The sequence below is a fragment of the Pimephales promelas genome, chromosome 13 (assembly GCF_988280905.1).
Source record: "Pimephales promelas chromosome 13, fPimPro1.hap1.1, whole genome shotgun sequence".
In the NCBI taxonomy this organism is placed as follows: Eukaryota; Metazoa; Chordata; class Actinopteri; order Cypriniformes; family Leuciscidae; genus Pimephales; species Pimephales promelas.
Genome location: NC_142781.1, coordinates 30,051,381 through 30,068,485, shown reverse-complemented (window position 1 = coordinate 30,068,485; position 17,105 = coordinate 30,051,381). Strand labels below are relative to the sequence as shown.

Here is a 17,105-nt window from a genome sequence, read left to right as displayed (position 1 = left end):
GGTAATCGTTTTATATAAGCAATAAGGTACTTGAGGCAAGTGCTGTATGCGTCATTATAGAAAAATAAAACCGACCTAAAGTAGTCACTTTTTCTGTTATGTCTGTCAGTTGGCTTATCAAATAAATAATTATATTGGTTTAGGATGATAGGATTGTTTTGACATCTTATATTTTGCTAGGAAAATATCCATTGTAATTGCAGCCTATAACAAAACAACAAAGTGTAACAATGTTACATACAACTATAATTATTATTATTAATCTTTGATAAAAAAAAATATAATACAAATTTTATTTAATTATCTAACCAATTTTACGTTGATTTAACATTTCGTCTTCAAAGTGATCTCGCTTTCTATTTTATCATTTGTTTTTAAAGTCTATAATTTTTCAACCCGCATTTGGCCGGTGTTCATTTCAAACCCTGACGTCACATTCTGGGCGGTGAGGAGGCACTCGGATGTAAAGAAAAGCATGGACTGCACTGTTTTTGTACAACTGAACACATTGTTTCACTAAAAAAAAAAAACAGAAAAAGCCTATGGTAGGTGCGAAATCATATAGAGAAGGACTTATTTTGTGAGAGAGATTTTACTTGTTTTATAGAGAGCGCAATATTTTGACAAACTAAAGTTAATATGTGGCAAAAGTCCGAATGAGCAAGCTTCTCTAGTCTCTAGCCCGTACTGCAATTCTTCCTTCTATTTCTTATCCCGACATAGGCTACGTTCAGATTGTCAGCCCAAAAAAAAGCACATGAAATCTGTTTCAAGCAACATCCATATGTGGTTTGAAATCCTATTCAAATACCAGGACATATGCCTCAGTCTGAACGATCGGATTTCGGGTGGTAGCCTGTGACTCTCACGACACATAAAATGTAAACGTCAGTGGTTGTTAGATGAGACATGCTGCAAGTCGCTGCCGAAACAGTGCTGTGTGTGTTGTTGCAAAGTGCCGGACGAGCAAAAAAATATTATTTCTGAAACATGTACTGAAACCGACGCAGACAAGAGCGCGGAAAAAAGCCAAATGCGCGAGTCCGATCAGTTCAATGGCGTTGTTTATGTTCTGTGCCTCCAAAATGGCCGACTTCCGGATTGATGGCAGTGTAGGTAGGTCACTGTGTTTGTTTGGTTTGTTTATAAATGGTTGTTTCTCATTATTCAGTAACTTTTTTCTTTCTAGTCTGAGGTGCACATTAGACTGTTAAAAAAACACCAAGAGATTTGTTTCTTTATTTGGTATTTACGTAAGCCATTAGTTTTATCCTCATTTGCAAAACTAACCTTCTGAGTTCACGTCTGCACCATGGTTTCCGGAGGTGGGTGTCTAAGAGGACGCGCGGCCTTCCTGTTCCTCATTTTATGCCATCCCAAAGAATTCTGGGTAGTGTAGGCATAGTCCATTTCTCAATGGGAGCGGGGGTTATTGTTTCATGTTGTATTGTGTTTATTGTATGTAGAAATGTATTTGTTTATTATTTTCCTTGTATAATTAGGTTGATGTATTTTGAATATTATTTTCATTTTCGGTTTAGTTATGTATGTGAACATTATTTAAATTCCCTACTACTGTAAAATGGTTGGCCCTTTCAGTATAAAGGAATGTATGTTTGTCTGTGAAAGCAGTTCTGGGGAGGGACTTCTGTGAGGAGGGTCACCATGAGTGGTTTTGTTTATGTATTTTTTATTTGATATTCTTTATTTGGAAGTCAATAAAGATTTCACTGACTGCAAGCAGTGTCTCCTGCCTTTGCTCTGGTCATGTCTTCACAGTGTCTAATAAGGTCTCTGTTATTTATCATATATATATATATAAAGAGTTCAGATGCAAAAGCCTCTAAGTTCCATTTGAAATTTTCTTCTAGAATGATAATTTTTATCAAGGTTGTGTATTTAAGTTCAGTAATTTCCATTAAATGACAATTAATAGGAAATCTTCATTGCCATTTAAGTGAAATGACTGAACAGGCTTGATAAAAATTACAATTCATGTGTGTGTGTGTGTGTCATAGACTGTAAAAAAAACGGTGTGTGAATGATTTGGCTGTTTGAGCCACCATGCGCCCCCTAGTGGACGAGTCGCATGAAACAGATATGGGCCATTCAATACTTGCCAATGAGTCATCGTTACAAAACAAATGGATGTCTTGTTTACCTAACTGCACTATATTCCACAGAGAACAATAAAACATTCATAAAGCCAGTGATGTGTATATGCAGTCAAAAGAACCATAGACTGTAATAATCCTTTACATGTCTATGAACCATGTTACAACAGTCAGGATGGCCGAGCGGTCTAAGGCGCTGCGTTCAGGTCGCAGTCTCCCCTGGAGGCGTGGGTTCGAATCCCACTTCTGACAATAAACCTTTTAACCAACATGAACAATATGTTTTTATTGTGTTTCAACAGAACTGGAAATATTACGATTTTCACAAAAAAAAAAAAAAAAACCCTCAATGTTTTTTACACACCAAAATCAAAGTGAGGTCAAATGTCAATCCTTTTAATAATAAAAAAAAAAAGGTTTTTCTGTTCAGATCTTAAAGCCATAGCAATCAAACTGATGACATATTTCATCAGTCACACATTAATAGTTACACAAGATCTGCCAAAAAGCTGGAAATTCACTCTTTAACTCTACAACTAGATTCTATAATCAAAAATAATGTGATAGAGTTGCATGGTTAAACTGCTTTGATTTTAAGACCTTACTACGACTAATGTTTGAACAATACAACCTCATAAAGTAAAATGCTCTATTTTTACAAAACAATTGAAGAACATCATAACTAGAAGGCAAAAACAAAACAAAAAACCCCAGCCTTTCCAAAACTGGATTATTCTTTGATTCAATGCAGGGCGTAACCCACTAGCTTCTTGGTTCTGAAATAAACCAGTGGGAAAATTAAGTTAATCTACATACTAAACATACAGAGAATCAACCAAAATTTGTAATACTTACATGAGCGTTCTCACATCAGTTCACCTAAGAAATTAAAGAAAAACAAAAAAAGTGTCATAGGTTATATATTAGTGCTTGGTATTGCCACAAATTTCACAATTCGATTCGAGTTCGATTCAATATTGATTATTCTGGATTTCAGGTACAATACATGGAAAATGTTATCAAGGAAAACAAATCTCTTCACTAATGCAGTAAACTATGGGAGTCAGCTGTAGCCTACTATAATATGGAAGGTAAAAATTTAAATTGTATTAAAAACACTTAAATTATTTATTTTTATAATAATAAAGTTATATGACAAACATTTAAATGGTGGCTGTCATAAAAACTTGTCAGATTTATTTTGTTTTTAAGAACATTAAAAATATGAATGGATATGTAATATGATGCATACATTTAGAATATACTTTATAGAATAGAATAGAATATACTTTATTGTCCCCTAGGGGAAATTTGTCATGGACTCAAAGTGCGTGGTGCAAAGTAGTAGCTGCCATTACAAACAATAATGCACATAGTAATACAAATACCAGCTAAAGACATACATGTAAATTACACACACACTCATGACACATCTAATAAAAAAAAAAAAATAAATAAAAAAAAACATACAATACTAAAACAACAAGCAGAACACCAAGTTATTGCACACTTCTCATTCCTCCTCGTACAAATCTAAAAATTTTGATTTAAAATTTTGACGGAGTTGGGTATAAAAGAGTATTTAGCAAAATTCTCCTCTATCACTGACTGGCGAGTTTATGGTCACAGGATACATTTTTTCGGAGGGAAATGGGACGTTATATAACATTGTTTACAATTGTTTAATGGCATTTATTTCAGACTGTAACTGGTATTATTAAGAAGATATGATAGCGCTCTCACAGCATGACGCCAAAACTGTATTCATGTTTTTGAATTTCGTGAGAAAATAGACGTAATTTGAAATCTGAGACTTTTTCATCTCAATAGAAACAAAGCACAACGATTATTGTGATTTATTGAATGGGATGTAAGCTACAATATTCCATTCATTCATCAACTGAAAACAGGATGACTAGCCTACTTGGGATTAAAGAACCGATATCAGTGCGTAAAAATGAGAATCGATTAAAATCGAGAAATCTGATTTTTTTTACCCAGTCCTATTATTTATAGGTCTTTAAAAACACTACCAGTGAAAAGTCTGGACAGTAGACACACTTTACTGATTTTATATTATATAATCTTTTAATCTTAAGTCTTAGATTTATTTTCAGAGGATATTTCTTCTGAATATTTTTAACACATATGACCACAGGAATCTAAATAGATTTTTGTTTTACCAACAAAGGCCAGTAGGTGGTACTATCACCAAACTTTACAGGTATACTTAGATCGAAGTGCCACTCAAACCTACTGAGCTTTGTTTATGTCCAAGCATTGCAGAACTACAAGCTAATTTTTTTTTTGTAGAGCAGACAATATGGAATAAAAGATAATATTTAAAAAAAATGTTTGAAATAATCAATTAGTTAAAAACGTAAAGCAGCTGTCAAAAGTTTAGAAACATTTTCTAAAGAAATGTTTTATGTTCACCAAGGCTGCATTTATTGAATCAATACTGCAAAATATCATTAAAAATTAAAATAACTGTTTTCTATTTGAATACATTTTCAAATGTAATATTTCCCTGTGGTGTCAAAGCTGAATTTTCAATCATTACTCCAGTCTTCAGTGTCACATGATCCTTCAGAAATGTCTTCACTGTTATGTTTGAGCTATTTAATGCTTAATTTCCCTTTTTAAAAAAAAAAATCTGACCACAAATGTTTGAGTGTTATCATTGTTTCCACAAAAAATGTTAAGCAACAAAAACTTCCATCATTGATAATAATTATTAATGTTTCTTGAGCAGCAAATCATCATATTTGAATGATTTCTGAAGGATCATGTGACACTTAAGAATGAAGAAAGAAATGATGCTAAAAAATTCAGCTTTGCATGACAGGAATAAATTAAATATTTAAATGAATTAAAAACGAAAACAATTATTTCAAATAATAATTTACAAAGTTATTGTTTTTACTGTATTTTTGACGAAACAAACGCAGCCTTGGTGAACATAAGAGGCTTCTTTCAAAAACATTAAAACAATGTAATGTTTCCAGACTTATGACAAAGAAAAATAGACTAAAACACTGTAACCACCCAAAAGTTACCTCAAATATGTAACCCCTAATTAAGAATACGTAGGTATGTCCAAACATCTGACTGGTAGAAACAGAAAAGACAGTTAAATTAAAACAATAAATCAAAGATTTTTCATTCTCACGTACATTGTTTGATACCTGATGTTGGACTAAGCATTGCCCTCTCCACAGGTCCAAGATGATCACCACTGCTGTTCAAAGGGTGTGACGTGTCTAGCTCCACTTGCTCATCTTGAGATGACATTTGATCAAATTTGCATGTGTGCTCAGTCATCATGGATAAAACATCCACTGTGGTGGAGATGTCTTGTTGTTTAGACTCTCTATTGGCTCCTTGCTCAAACCTGATTCCCAGCATATGATCGATATACATGGCATGATCAGCATCTACCAACTCTTTTGCGAGATTCTGCTTTCCTGAGATAATGTCAACCTCCCATTGTGTCTCAGAAACAGGCTGTCTGAAACGGATCTGTAGGTTCCCTTGACACATACAGTTCTGGAAGAAAACAATGGCATCATCAGACCAGTCCGGGCCATTGGGTTTCACTCCCCTCAGTAAACAATGATAGGTGACTTTAGGTAATCTACCGAGCTCCTCTGGAAGTCTTTTAAGCTGGCAGACGTCGTGTTGGGACACAACTGAATACTGTCCATAGTCAACCAAGTTTATGAGCACAGAAGTGGGATTGCACTGCACGATCTCGGCCCTGCACCATTTTTTCTTCCCCGCTGATTTCACCAAACAGCTCGCACCAGGAACCAAATCAACCTCCGGTAACGGCACCAGGACTTTGGGAAGGTTCTCAAGAATAGCAGAGACAGTCTCTGCAATCAAAAGCAGGTCTTCAAGAAAGATGTAAAATTCAGATGGGGTTGTGACTGCAGCTGCAAATCCTTTATATCCAAAGTTCATTTGGACAGGGGCTTGGAGTAGGGTTGGTGGTCGATCCAAACTGATCTTTGAAGAAGTGTCTGGGAAGGGAGGATGGTCATCAGTACTTTCCACTGCCTCAATATCTTCCACATCCTGCAGAGCAACGCTATCAGTTGACTTTGAGGTTTCATGATCATCTGCATTAAACGTAGAAACATTTTCCTGCAACTTTCTTGACGTTTTAGTCGCTGATATGCTTGTGTCACATGGTAGTTTGGCAAGAACCACGTCCTTAGGCTTCAAGTTATTTTGCCTCCTCTTGTACTTTCTATTCCAAAAGACATACGTCGGGAAGTTAAAGCCTGCTTTCTTAATTGGCTTTTTTGAAAATGTCTGATTGTTTCTAAATTCACATTTGCGTTGTGTGTTTCTAAATTCACATTTGCGTTGTGTGTTTGACTTTGTCTTTTGCTGGTAGGTTCTTGAGTGAGTCTTTTTGAGTTCACATTCACGTTGTTGTGTGCATAACTCAGTCTGGACGGTTTTAACTGATTTATGGTTTGATTTGTGGGTCTGAGAATCAGTTTGGTTTTCACTCTGGGACACTTCTGGCAATATGTCTTGACTCGGCATGACTACATCTTTGCTCTGATCACCATCATACTTTGAGTTCCCATGCGTCTGGCCATCCTCAATCTTAATGCTCACTTCCCATGAATTTTCAAGCTTTCTAATGAATTCTACCATTAAAGGCTTGCCAACTGCTTCCTTGATGAAAGAGTCGTCGTTTTCAAAAGAGTAAGGTTTCGCAAGTGTGCACAGAGTGCTCAATCTGGGCTGAGACAATAAATGATTGGTTAGCATGTGAACATTCTTTCTGTCGACAGTTGCGGGATTGCCATAATCAATAAACTCAACTGCTAAGCGGCCACAGTTTGAAACGTTGGTGACAACAGCTCTGTACAAAGCCAAGTCTTCTTCATACTCGGCGGCAACAAGGTCTCCTACTTCGACGACGGTTGCCACATTTTCCATGTTATCCTTGAAGACTGTGCTGTTTAGTTCTTCATCCATTTGCAGGATGTTTGTTTCATCATCTTCCATCTGGATAAAGAAGCTTTTAACAGAACTGCAGTGAGAGATGAAGCCCACGCCGCTAGAACCTGGTTTCATTTTGGCAGCAGGAAGATCACATAGTTTTGGCATGTTCTTATGTGATGGCACCACTTTAAGAGAACAGGTAGTGTCCTGTGGTTTCTCTTTTATTGCTGGTTTATATTGCGTTTTGGGAGGTTTTATGGGTTTTGAAGATTGCTTATGACCCGAGTTAGTTTTACCACATCCCCTCTGTTTGGTGTTCACTTTACTGTTTAAAATGCGGACATCCGCTTCTTCTCTGTGGGAATCTAAAGCAGGTTTACTGACAGCCAGATTACGTTCTGCCACACTGCAAGTTGCCATGAGCTCTCTGACTTTTTCATTGATGCGCACATTTCCATCATAAAGATCACAAACAAAATGCCCGTTGTTGTCCCTTGACATAAACTTGGCCTGGAAGGATTTGTTGAGGATGTCAGTCTCAAGCCACTTGTTGACTTCTGGCAAATGTTCCCCCTCTGGAAGATTCAAAAGGCTGCATCTCAGAGCCTGCATTGGTGTCATCAATAAATCAACCGCTGTTTTGGGAATTGCTAAAACATCTGTCTTTTCAGAAATTTGCTTATCACCATAATCAACAAAGAACACACTCACATGTTGTTGAGATTGGACGGGGTGTGTCAGAGCCCTGTACCACTGGCCGTCACAGAAATATTTGGCCAGGCAAACATTACCGCTGCAGTCGTCAGATGTCGTAGTTAAGAGCTGACCTTCTTCAGCGACTCTCTTCATCAGCGCATCAAGGATCTCTGTATTCCTGTCGAGCTGAACATAGATTTCCCAAGGACTGCAAACTTGAGTAACATGCACCAGTTCTTCGCTTCCAGAACTCAAGTTGAAAGATGAGTAAACGAAGGAACGAGGATACAAGGATGAAATTAGCTGCTTTGGAGATTGCATTTCCATCGCAACACCTTTCTCTGAAAGATACGTGGTCACCTGTTGATGAGGTGTATGAAGGGTGACCACATTAAGGAGACCTTTTCCTTGCTCATAGAGCTGGGAAACAACTCTGCATATACAGGGTGAATTCTCAGACACAAAATCCTTGAACAAACTGCTTGCTTCTGAACTCCAAGAACTTCCTCCAACAGGTTCAATCAAGTCCAAAGTACATCTAAATGCTTGTTCATGAAGTTCAAAGAACTGTGGTGCAAGAGCTTGGATGTTTTGCATCCTTTCCTGAAGAATTATGCCTAAGTCGACCAGGATCAAGAGGAGTTCCTCATTTTTTTTCCCCAATATGCATGCTCTATGCCATCGGTTATCCTGTGGAGACTTTACTGCACAACATCCTGCTGCCGTTTCAAGTGCAACTGTGTGCATTTGGTAAAATGCCTGGATCTCTTCCATCAATTTGTTCAGATCAACTTTTGTGCTCTCATCTTGGCACCAAAAGTCAGATGGAGAATTTATATGTGAGCAACGGACAGTTAGTTCAGATCCAGGCTTGAAATACTTTGGTTTGAAAGCCTTAGCAGAAACGGCCTTCAGTTGTGACATCACGTTTGGAGTACGTCTTTCAAAGTCGTTCTGTTGTTCACACTCTGTTTTCCACTGATTTGGATTGGGTGAAGAGGTGACTTTGCGAAAGGTCACCACACAAAGGTCCTTTCTATTTTTTTTCTTGCTCAGAGCATTTCCTTTGTCTTTACATGCCTTCTCCGCTTCAACAGATGCTAATGCCGGGTTGTATCTCCAATCCAGGGCCATTTTTGCTGCTGTCATGATCTTTGCAATGCTATAGCTATCTTCAGCACCTCTCTCAAAAAGATCAACAACATATTTTGCATTTCTTCTGTGAATGTTATGAATCACCAAGGTTTTGTTTGATGTGACTTGCCTGAAGAAGTTGGATGCTGTGGTTGTCCAGATGTCCTCAAATGGAGCCACATGCGCCAATGCACATTTCAGTGCAAATTCTGGATGAATGGCAAACTTTGGGGGAAGCTTCTTTATTAATATGTTTGGCACCTTTTCAGTGTTTCCAAAGTCAACGAAAAACACCTCAGCTCCATTTTCCAAAGTATCTACTACAATGGCCCTGTAGTAATGCATGTCATTTTCGTACATTGCACAGCAATGTGCACCAGGCACTGGGTCTTCAAACACCTCATCTTTCAACTGTAGTTTGGTGAAGTAATCGGTCATTTCTTTCATCATGTTTTCAAACTTAGGATTTTGTTCTTTGGTCCTAATCCAGAAATGTTTTGGACTCTGGACATGCACAACATAGCCCTCAAAAATAGCACCATCAGGTATCGATTGACTAGAAACTGAATCAGAAGTCTGGACCGCTTTCGTTTCTGTAGCATACATTTCCTTTGAAAGGAAATTGTGGGGAAAGTTAGACTTGCTGTCAAAAACATTTCCAAGGAGTTCAACTTTGGCTTGCTCCTCTGAGTGTTTCTCAGCAGTGCTTAATGTGACCAAGTAGAAGTTCTGATCTTTGCAAAAGTCATCGATAGTAACCTCTAAAGATTTCCCCAGCAACCCGGTTTTCAGAGCCACTAGTTGTTGGTTTTTGATGGTCTCATCTGCTTCTTCCCAGCATGAAAGTGAACATGGGAATGCCATAATCGGAGTTGAGATTAATTCTGATGGTAGCTGAAAGATGTTTTCAACTTTCACAGATTCAGAATAGCCACTGTCGACAAACACAACTTGGACCTGGGAGTTGAGGGGGAGACATTGCACAAAACCTCTGTGCCATTTTCCATCTTTCCCTTTGATTGCACAGAGCAAGCCAAGATTTTCAAGAGGTTTATTGCTTGGGTAACCACTGTCTGATTCACATGCACGTGCTAATTTATCTGACATTTCCTGAAGGTCCTTGTCTGTGGATGATAGTCGGCAGTAAAATAATCCAGGATTCACGGCAGCAGATACAACAACTCTTACTTTTTGACCAACTTTCAGCTTTGGGCCATTAAGTGACAGAAGTTCTTCAAAGCCAAGTAGGCTTGAGGATTTGAGACAACATTCCTGCCCTTTTTGCTTTTCAATCAAGAGATCAGGGACAGATTCATAGTTTTGTAGGACTGGTGCCCCAATAAGAATCTCAACCAGTAGCAGAAATGTACTAGTGTCCACATGTCTCCCAAGCCTCATTTTTAAAAAGTCACGATTAATGTCCGGAACTTCAAGAATGAGGACATGGTATGGAAGACGGGCGTGGATGTATCCTTTGATCTGGCTGCCTATCAAGGAAGATAAATAGTTCCCTGTCAATCTGTCCCATCGGTTCTGGACTGGCAGTATATTGGCAAAGAAACCGCAGACAATCTTTGGAGGGAGCATAAGGAGTGTGTCAGGTATAGAGGACAAATGGCTGGGCTCAACAATCAACACATCTCCATGGTCTACTAAAAACACGTGGAACAAATTGTTCTGTATGTTTAGGACTCTTCCTCTGTGCCAGCGACCAGACGCTGCATCTTCTACCAGGCAAACTTCTCCAACCTGAACAGAAACTTGCGATTTTACAGTATTTTGAATTTCAACTTGAAGAATGTTGTAGTCCAGTTCACAGATAGTCATATATTGGCCCTGAAAGTGTATCAGTGTCTCCTCAGGACTACAGTCAATGTGAGTCAGCTTCAGCTCCACAGGCCACAAAACACATGGAGCAGGGAGCTTCGTCTCCTCTTTTGCCCTAAAAAAAAAAAAAGGTTACAAAACTTTCTCATACAGCGTCTGCATTCAGCAAATATGCATTTATATAATTTAAACAAGTCTTTGAATATCTAATAAACAATTTATTTCACAATCCTTGTAGCTGTGAGATCTTGTGAAGGCACATTTGTAGACAATAGGGCTAGGACAATAAATTGATGCATCGTGAATTGAGAAATGATTCTGGATCGATTCTGAGATTTTCCGAATGCATCACGATTCTTTTGTGTTTTTAACAGCTGATGGCACTGGCATTTACATTTTCAAAAAAAACTTAATGAAATACAGTATTGTTTAGTTGGACTCTATTGGTCAAAGACTCATACTCGACTAAGGTGGATTCCAACCCAACACTAGACGTGTGTACTCCAGGGTTCCTACACAATTTCCATTTCAAAATTCCATACTTTTCCAGACTCAAATTTCCAGACCACATACAGATTTTTCCGACCATATTTAAAGGGGAACTATGCAGGTTTTGTAGCTGAACTGAACAGCTTTGGAGTTATTGGAATGGTTATATGATTTCTTTCTGGTCGAATGGTGGTCGTCTCACAACGGCGCTACATGGTGACGCACTTACCCACAATGCTATCAGCACCGACAAGCATGTTACACTCTGAGTCAAAATGTGTATGCTATCATGTTAAATTTGTACATTTGTACAGTGCAATGTTGTTCATTTTTGTAATTTTGTAAATTTAAATAACTGTAAACCCCTACAGAAACAGAAGGGATGTTCATGTACAATTAACCAGAAAATTAGAAAATAGAGCTAAAGTCATGTTTAGTTGTTTAGTCAAAGATGTTTAGTAAAACTCTGTTTGAGGTAGGGGCGCTGTGATGGCAACTGCTGCCTAACAACATAACAACCAATTACTGCAGACCTAGACTCTGGCAGATCAAGTGTAAAAACGATCTTTAGGCAGCGCTCGCTGGCAGCCTAATCCAAACGCCATGAAAAAGACGATTGCATATTATATACATTTAGAAGTGATTAATTTTATATTTAGAAAACGAAATAGGTACAATAGTCTGGAAACATCAATATTTTTCCATACTGTGATTTACTTTTTCCATACATTTCCAGACCTGGAAATTACTCAAATCAAATTCCATACTTTTCCAAACTGCGTAGGAACCCTCATGAACAAATACAAATGAACAACAAACTTTAAACCCATGTTTTCAAACTATGCTGAGCTATATCCAATTGCCCACTGTCATATTACAGTCATTTTCATTGTGTGGTGTATATAAAAATGTGTTGCCACAAAGTACACAACCAATTTGTTATATATAGGCATTAAAGTGGTCACAACACAATAATACATACTGTATAATATTAATAATTGTTATGACCAAAAGGCCTGTCTGACTGCCTCCATTTATTGGCCCGCCATGGGGGATTATCACGCTGATACGTAGTACTTCCGGATTCTGTGATCTTTGTGCACTGCCACTTCCGTTGAATCACCGATCTCGCTGGCAAACTGATGAAGGACTACACTAAGTTTATTTATACAGCATCCCTGGTAAATTAGTCTGATTCACTAAAGTGCCGGCTGCAAACAAACGTGCTACCTTGTTTTATTTTAAAGTTTTAATTAGTGATGCACCGATGTGAAAATTTGTGGCCGATACGATAACCGATATTAACATTGCTGTTATGGCCGATACCGATATTTACCGATGTCGATATCCCTGTATAGAAAACACATAGTGAGGATTAGGGCTGCACGATATTGGTAAAAAATGACATTGTGATATTTTATTTTTCTGCGATATATATTGTGATATAAAAACAATTTCACCAGATTACTTGAATTGCTCTATTTGGAAAGAATGAATCATTCTAGAATGACTGGGGTAGTTTTGTCAAGGAGTATATCCACAGAAACTATAGAATGTTAACAAAATTTGTTAACATTCTATTAATCTATTAACCTTACACTTTACAATAAGGTTCCATTTATTAAAGTGTACATTTATGTACACTTTAATAAATGGAACCTTATTGTAAAGTGTTTCCGATTTATGTATCTTGAGCTCAGTGTTGACAGATCAGTTGTTTTAACCATTCATTAAAGTGAATCGGTTCAAAGGAGTCATTAGTTCGCGAATCGGACGTGTCATTAACGGAACCACGGCACACGTTGTGTGATTATCCAGGCAGTTTAGAACATCGCACGAGATTTGTCTCGACCTATTTTTACAGTCTATGGTCTCGACAGTCGACACAGAAAACATTTCATCAACACGATAGATTTTTTTTTTGGTTTATTGAAAGTGTGGTTTCACAATTCACAACCAGTAGTTCAGAAGAAAAAAACTTCGGTCTTCCGACCTTTTACCATCGTTTATTCTCAAAGATATTCAGTCAACTCAATTCATAAACATGCGTGAGGGGGAGAGAAAGCAAGACATTTTGAAGACGGCGCGCGTGACCGGTGCTTTCACTCTCTCTTGTTCCCTCCGTTAAACAAGCGAAAGACATTTTGAAGACGGCGCGCGTGACCGGTGCTTTCACTCTCGCTTGTTCCCTGAGTTAAACAAGCGAAAGACATTTTGAAGGCGGCGCGCGTGACCGGTGCTTTAATTGACTCTCGTTCCTTCAGTTAAACAAGCGCACCAGTCACTCATCTACATCACTTACCGGTCAAATATGGGTTTGGCGGGACAAAAATACGCATAGGAAGGCTGGCAGAAAACAGCTCACAAGTTCCAGTCTTCGTGCGCTTGATGATGTTTAAACGCACTTGCGCTTTTAATACGCGTGCAAAAACAAACATCCCCGCCCCCACGCACGTCAAATACACAGGTAATGATCATCGGCCTGTTCACATCGGCCCTATTTTGACATCGGAACGATACCGATGTGTAAAAAATTGACCAAATCGGCCGATATTATATCGGCGGCCGATATATCGTGCACCACTAGTTTTAATCCATTTCTTCCTTATACTCAATTCAGTCGGGAATCCGTGAAAACTTAAGTAGGGTTGGCGTTGTTGGTTAGATTTACAAACTGGAACAGAGTAGTGACATAAATGGCATTAGTCTCAGGCATTGTTGAACTGCGTCGGAAGGGGATCCCGCCCATGAAACCCGGAAGCGTGAAAATCCCCTATTGTTTCATGATATTAAAGTACAATATGTTATGCGATAACTCGTTAAATAAAGTGATACGATAGGGATGGGACGGTATGAAAATTTCATATCACGATTATAGTGACCCAAGTTAAGGCCAATTTATACTTCTGCGTAGGGTGCGCGCCGTAGGTACGGCGTAGCATACGCACAGACGCGTCCCATTGCGCGTACCCTTCGCCGTCGCCTGACGCGCACCTCCTCAAAAATGTAACTACACGTCGCGACGACGCGGACCGCAAGATCGGTGATTGGTCGGCTTGGTAGCATCGCATTTCCTCCTACGCATTTCCGCACGTACCTTCTCACACATTTCCATCACTGTCTATGATTTCCACACGTACCATCTCCTCCGACGTCTTCTCTCATTTCTGCCTTTCAGTTTTAGTAATTTCACTAAAGTGAACTGTTTTTCCACCTCAATAAGCTCCAACTCCAACATGATCCACTCTCTTTCAATCGCTATTGCTTGTAGTAACCTAGCCGTGAGGAATCTAAACACAGTGGAACATTAAAACTCTCCGCCGCCAACTAGCGTTTCGGAGCAGTACTGCAGAGCAACAAGACCTGAACGCAGAAGTATAAATGCTCATAACGGCGTCGCCTACGTGCGTAGCCAACGCCGCACATTACGGCGTACCCTCGACGCAGAAGTATAAATTGGCCTTTACTGTGGTTATCAATATCATCACGGTTTTGTTCAAATGAGATGAAAGTGTTCAAAAACAACTTATGCTCACACTGAAAACATTTTTTAAAGTTTTATTTTGAATAAATCTACAAACAAATAAAACAAGCAGCTCTATGCACTTTCTAAAGCAAGATTCTATTCTGTGGCATTTCCTTCCTAATAATGACCGTCGTCAATAGCAACGCATTATAACAGCACATCCATGTTTCACGCACACTCTCATTTCATTCAAATAGAACTTGCCGTCTTGCGTCTCCGTTTTTGATAGTATTGAAAATGAAATCAGAGATGAAGTGTTATTTACAGAGTTTGAAGTTTGATAATATTATTGTGATCATCTTGTCTGGACGAGTTTTGTACGCTGTACAAAATGAAGGTAAGAGATCTCAATTCAATATGTCCCCATTATTATGTGGTAAAAAAAAAATCAATATAATAAGTGTACAATAAATATATAACGTTACATTTTTATGAACTAAAATTGACAAACTATATCTAATTTGAAAGCTTACAATCTGTAGCTTTCATAATTATCCTCAAAATAAATTACAGAAGAGCCATAATCTATCAATTTGCAACAAGAATATTTTCATACTCAAAGTGTGTTAAGACCTTTATTTTGAAATAGTAATAAACATGAAAATTTTTTGGGGAAAAAAAGTCTGAAAATGTTTTAAATATAAAGAAATTATAGATTAACAATTTGTGATGTGGCAGCAAACTATAAAGCACATGCGTGTCATTTTTATGTGATTGTTGAGGTTGAATTCATATTAAAATATGCCAAACTTCCCTTAGCGTTTCTGAATAGCATTTATATTTATGCATATTATATTTATGCCACATATAATTATTTATAAGAACAATCGGTCATACATGGCATGTGGGCTTTAAGGTTACACCACCTTTAGAAGCATTTTAACAATTCTGTTGGCCATTTATTTTAGACCATTAGATTTTTTTAGATCTTATACATACATAAACATTTTACGTTGCATAAATCACCACTTCTGCATGTGAAAATATTCAAGTGCATGGATGGACCATCGCTGGGATCATTGCCAAGTTCTGGGTTTTCCCGCGGAATCGTGCTACTCAACACAGTTCCCGCGGGTTGTTTATCTAACTAACTTAGGTGCAAAGTTTCTGAATGCAAGCTGTCGTAAAAACCCTTAAACCGCCCTTTCTAGTCCGCGGGTTGAAGAGCTAGATAGAAGTTAGGGTAAGTTTTGAACGTTATTTGGATACTATATTTTGAGATGCAATAGGGCGGGCTTTATTGTGCAGACCTGGCAACCCTGCATCGGTTATTATTCAGTCAAAGCCTTACCTCTCCATTTGACTCGAAGGGATATGGATCCAATCTAACCATGGAGGCCTGGTAAATGTTCAAGTACTGAGCACGTCAGCCACAGCTTGGGGTGATGGAGGTCAACACACTAATAAAACAGCGTTAATACAAATCATAACGTTAATATATGTTCCGAAATACCTGCAATAGAGTCATGTTAGATTGTAACGTGATTTAGGCTCGATTATGCAAGTAACACTTGATGATTCTATGATTTACATTTTAATACAAAAACTATATCCATAAACTGTACGGCAGTTCATCATTTATGGATCGTTGAAGCAGTATTTTCTGTCGACATGACAGTTTTTCGACTTCAGGTAACGTTATTTGGGTTGAAAAGTAACTTTCTACGGTGTTTTTTATGAATACCGAATACATTAAGTATCATCTACTGACAAAGCAGTTCTTTTGTATGTAACATTTATAATTTGAGTAGTTATTTTTGCATTAGTCTCTGACAAAATTCTCTTACCTTCTCGCGCATCATGTTTTCAGCAGAATCCGCGGCATTGGCACGTGCTGTAAGAGGAAAGCATAGCTGTAATCAGAGGCGGTAATCTCGTGGTGGGCCAATCAGGAAGCGCCTAACTAACACATTCAAAAGACATTTTTGAGGACACCGGGGCAAGTTGTCACTCAGGTAGGTTGTCAGGATCTCCATAACTATTTGGCTTTGGATTCATGTATAATTAAACAAATGTTTTTTGTTTTTTTGTTTTTTTTTTGTTGTTTTTTTTTTGTTTTGTTTTGTTTTTAAGCTAGTTTAATTGCTACTCTTGGGTGGTAACTTAAAAGCAAGAAGAAAAAAAAGAAAACAAGAAAATTAAAAGTTAATCTAATAAAAAATTATTATTTTTCATGTTTTTCATAAATACAGAAAAAACTACTATTGTAAAATATTAAAACAATTTAAAATTGTGGTTTTCTATTTGAATATACTTTAAAATAATTTATTTCAGTAACGCAAAGCTGAATTTTCATCAGCCAATACTCTACTCTTCAATGTCACATGATCCTTCAGAAATCATTATAATAT

The 17,105-nt window shown here is 37.8% G+C and overlaps 2 protein-coding genes and 1 non-coding gene across 5 annotated transcripts in view; 2 read left to right on the top strand and 1 right to left on the bottom strand.

Annotated features, from left to right (window-relative positions):
• Positions 1-2,283: 2,283 nt before the first annotated feature.
• On the top strand, positions 2,284-2,366 carry trnal-cag (transfer RNA leucine (anticodon CAG)). Its single transcript has one exon. It is a non-coding gene; the product is annotated as a tRNA-Leu (tRNA).
• A 13-nt stretch (positions 2,367-2,379) lies between these two features.
• tdrd15 (tudor domain containing 15) lies at positions 2,380-16,639 on the bottom strand. Its single transcript, XM_039692662.2, has 5 exons — positions 16,542-16,639; positions 16,046-16,154; positions 5,291-10,854; positions 2,970-2,993; positions 2,380-2,890 (listed from the first exon to the last, which is right to left on the bottom strand). The coding sequence occupies exons 2-4, from the start codon at positions 16,051-16,053 to the stop codon at positions 2,980-2,982; spliced, it is 5,586 nt and encodes a 1,861-aa protein (XP_039548596.2). The 5' UTR covers positions 16,054-16,154; positions 16,542-16,639; the 3' UTR covers positions 2,380-2,890; positions 2,970-2,979.
• Positions 16,053-17,105, top strand: part of rfx6 (regulatory factor X, 6) — a 15,552-nt gene continuing 14,499 nt past the window's right edge. For 2 of the 3 annotated variants that reach the window (XM_089118863.1, XM_089118861.1), the window contains exons 1-2: positions 16,053-16,386; positions 16,568-16,709. The gene's annotated coding sequence lies outside the window, so the exon portion shown is untranslated. Of the gene's footprint in view, positions 16,387-16,564; positions 16,710-17,105 lie in introns of all 3 variants that reach the window. The other variant, XM_089118862.1, reaches the window with a different exon arrangement.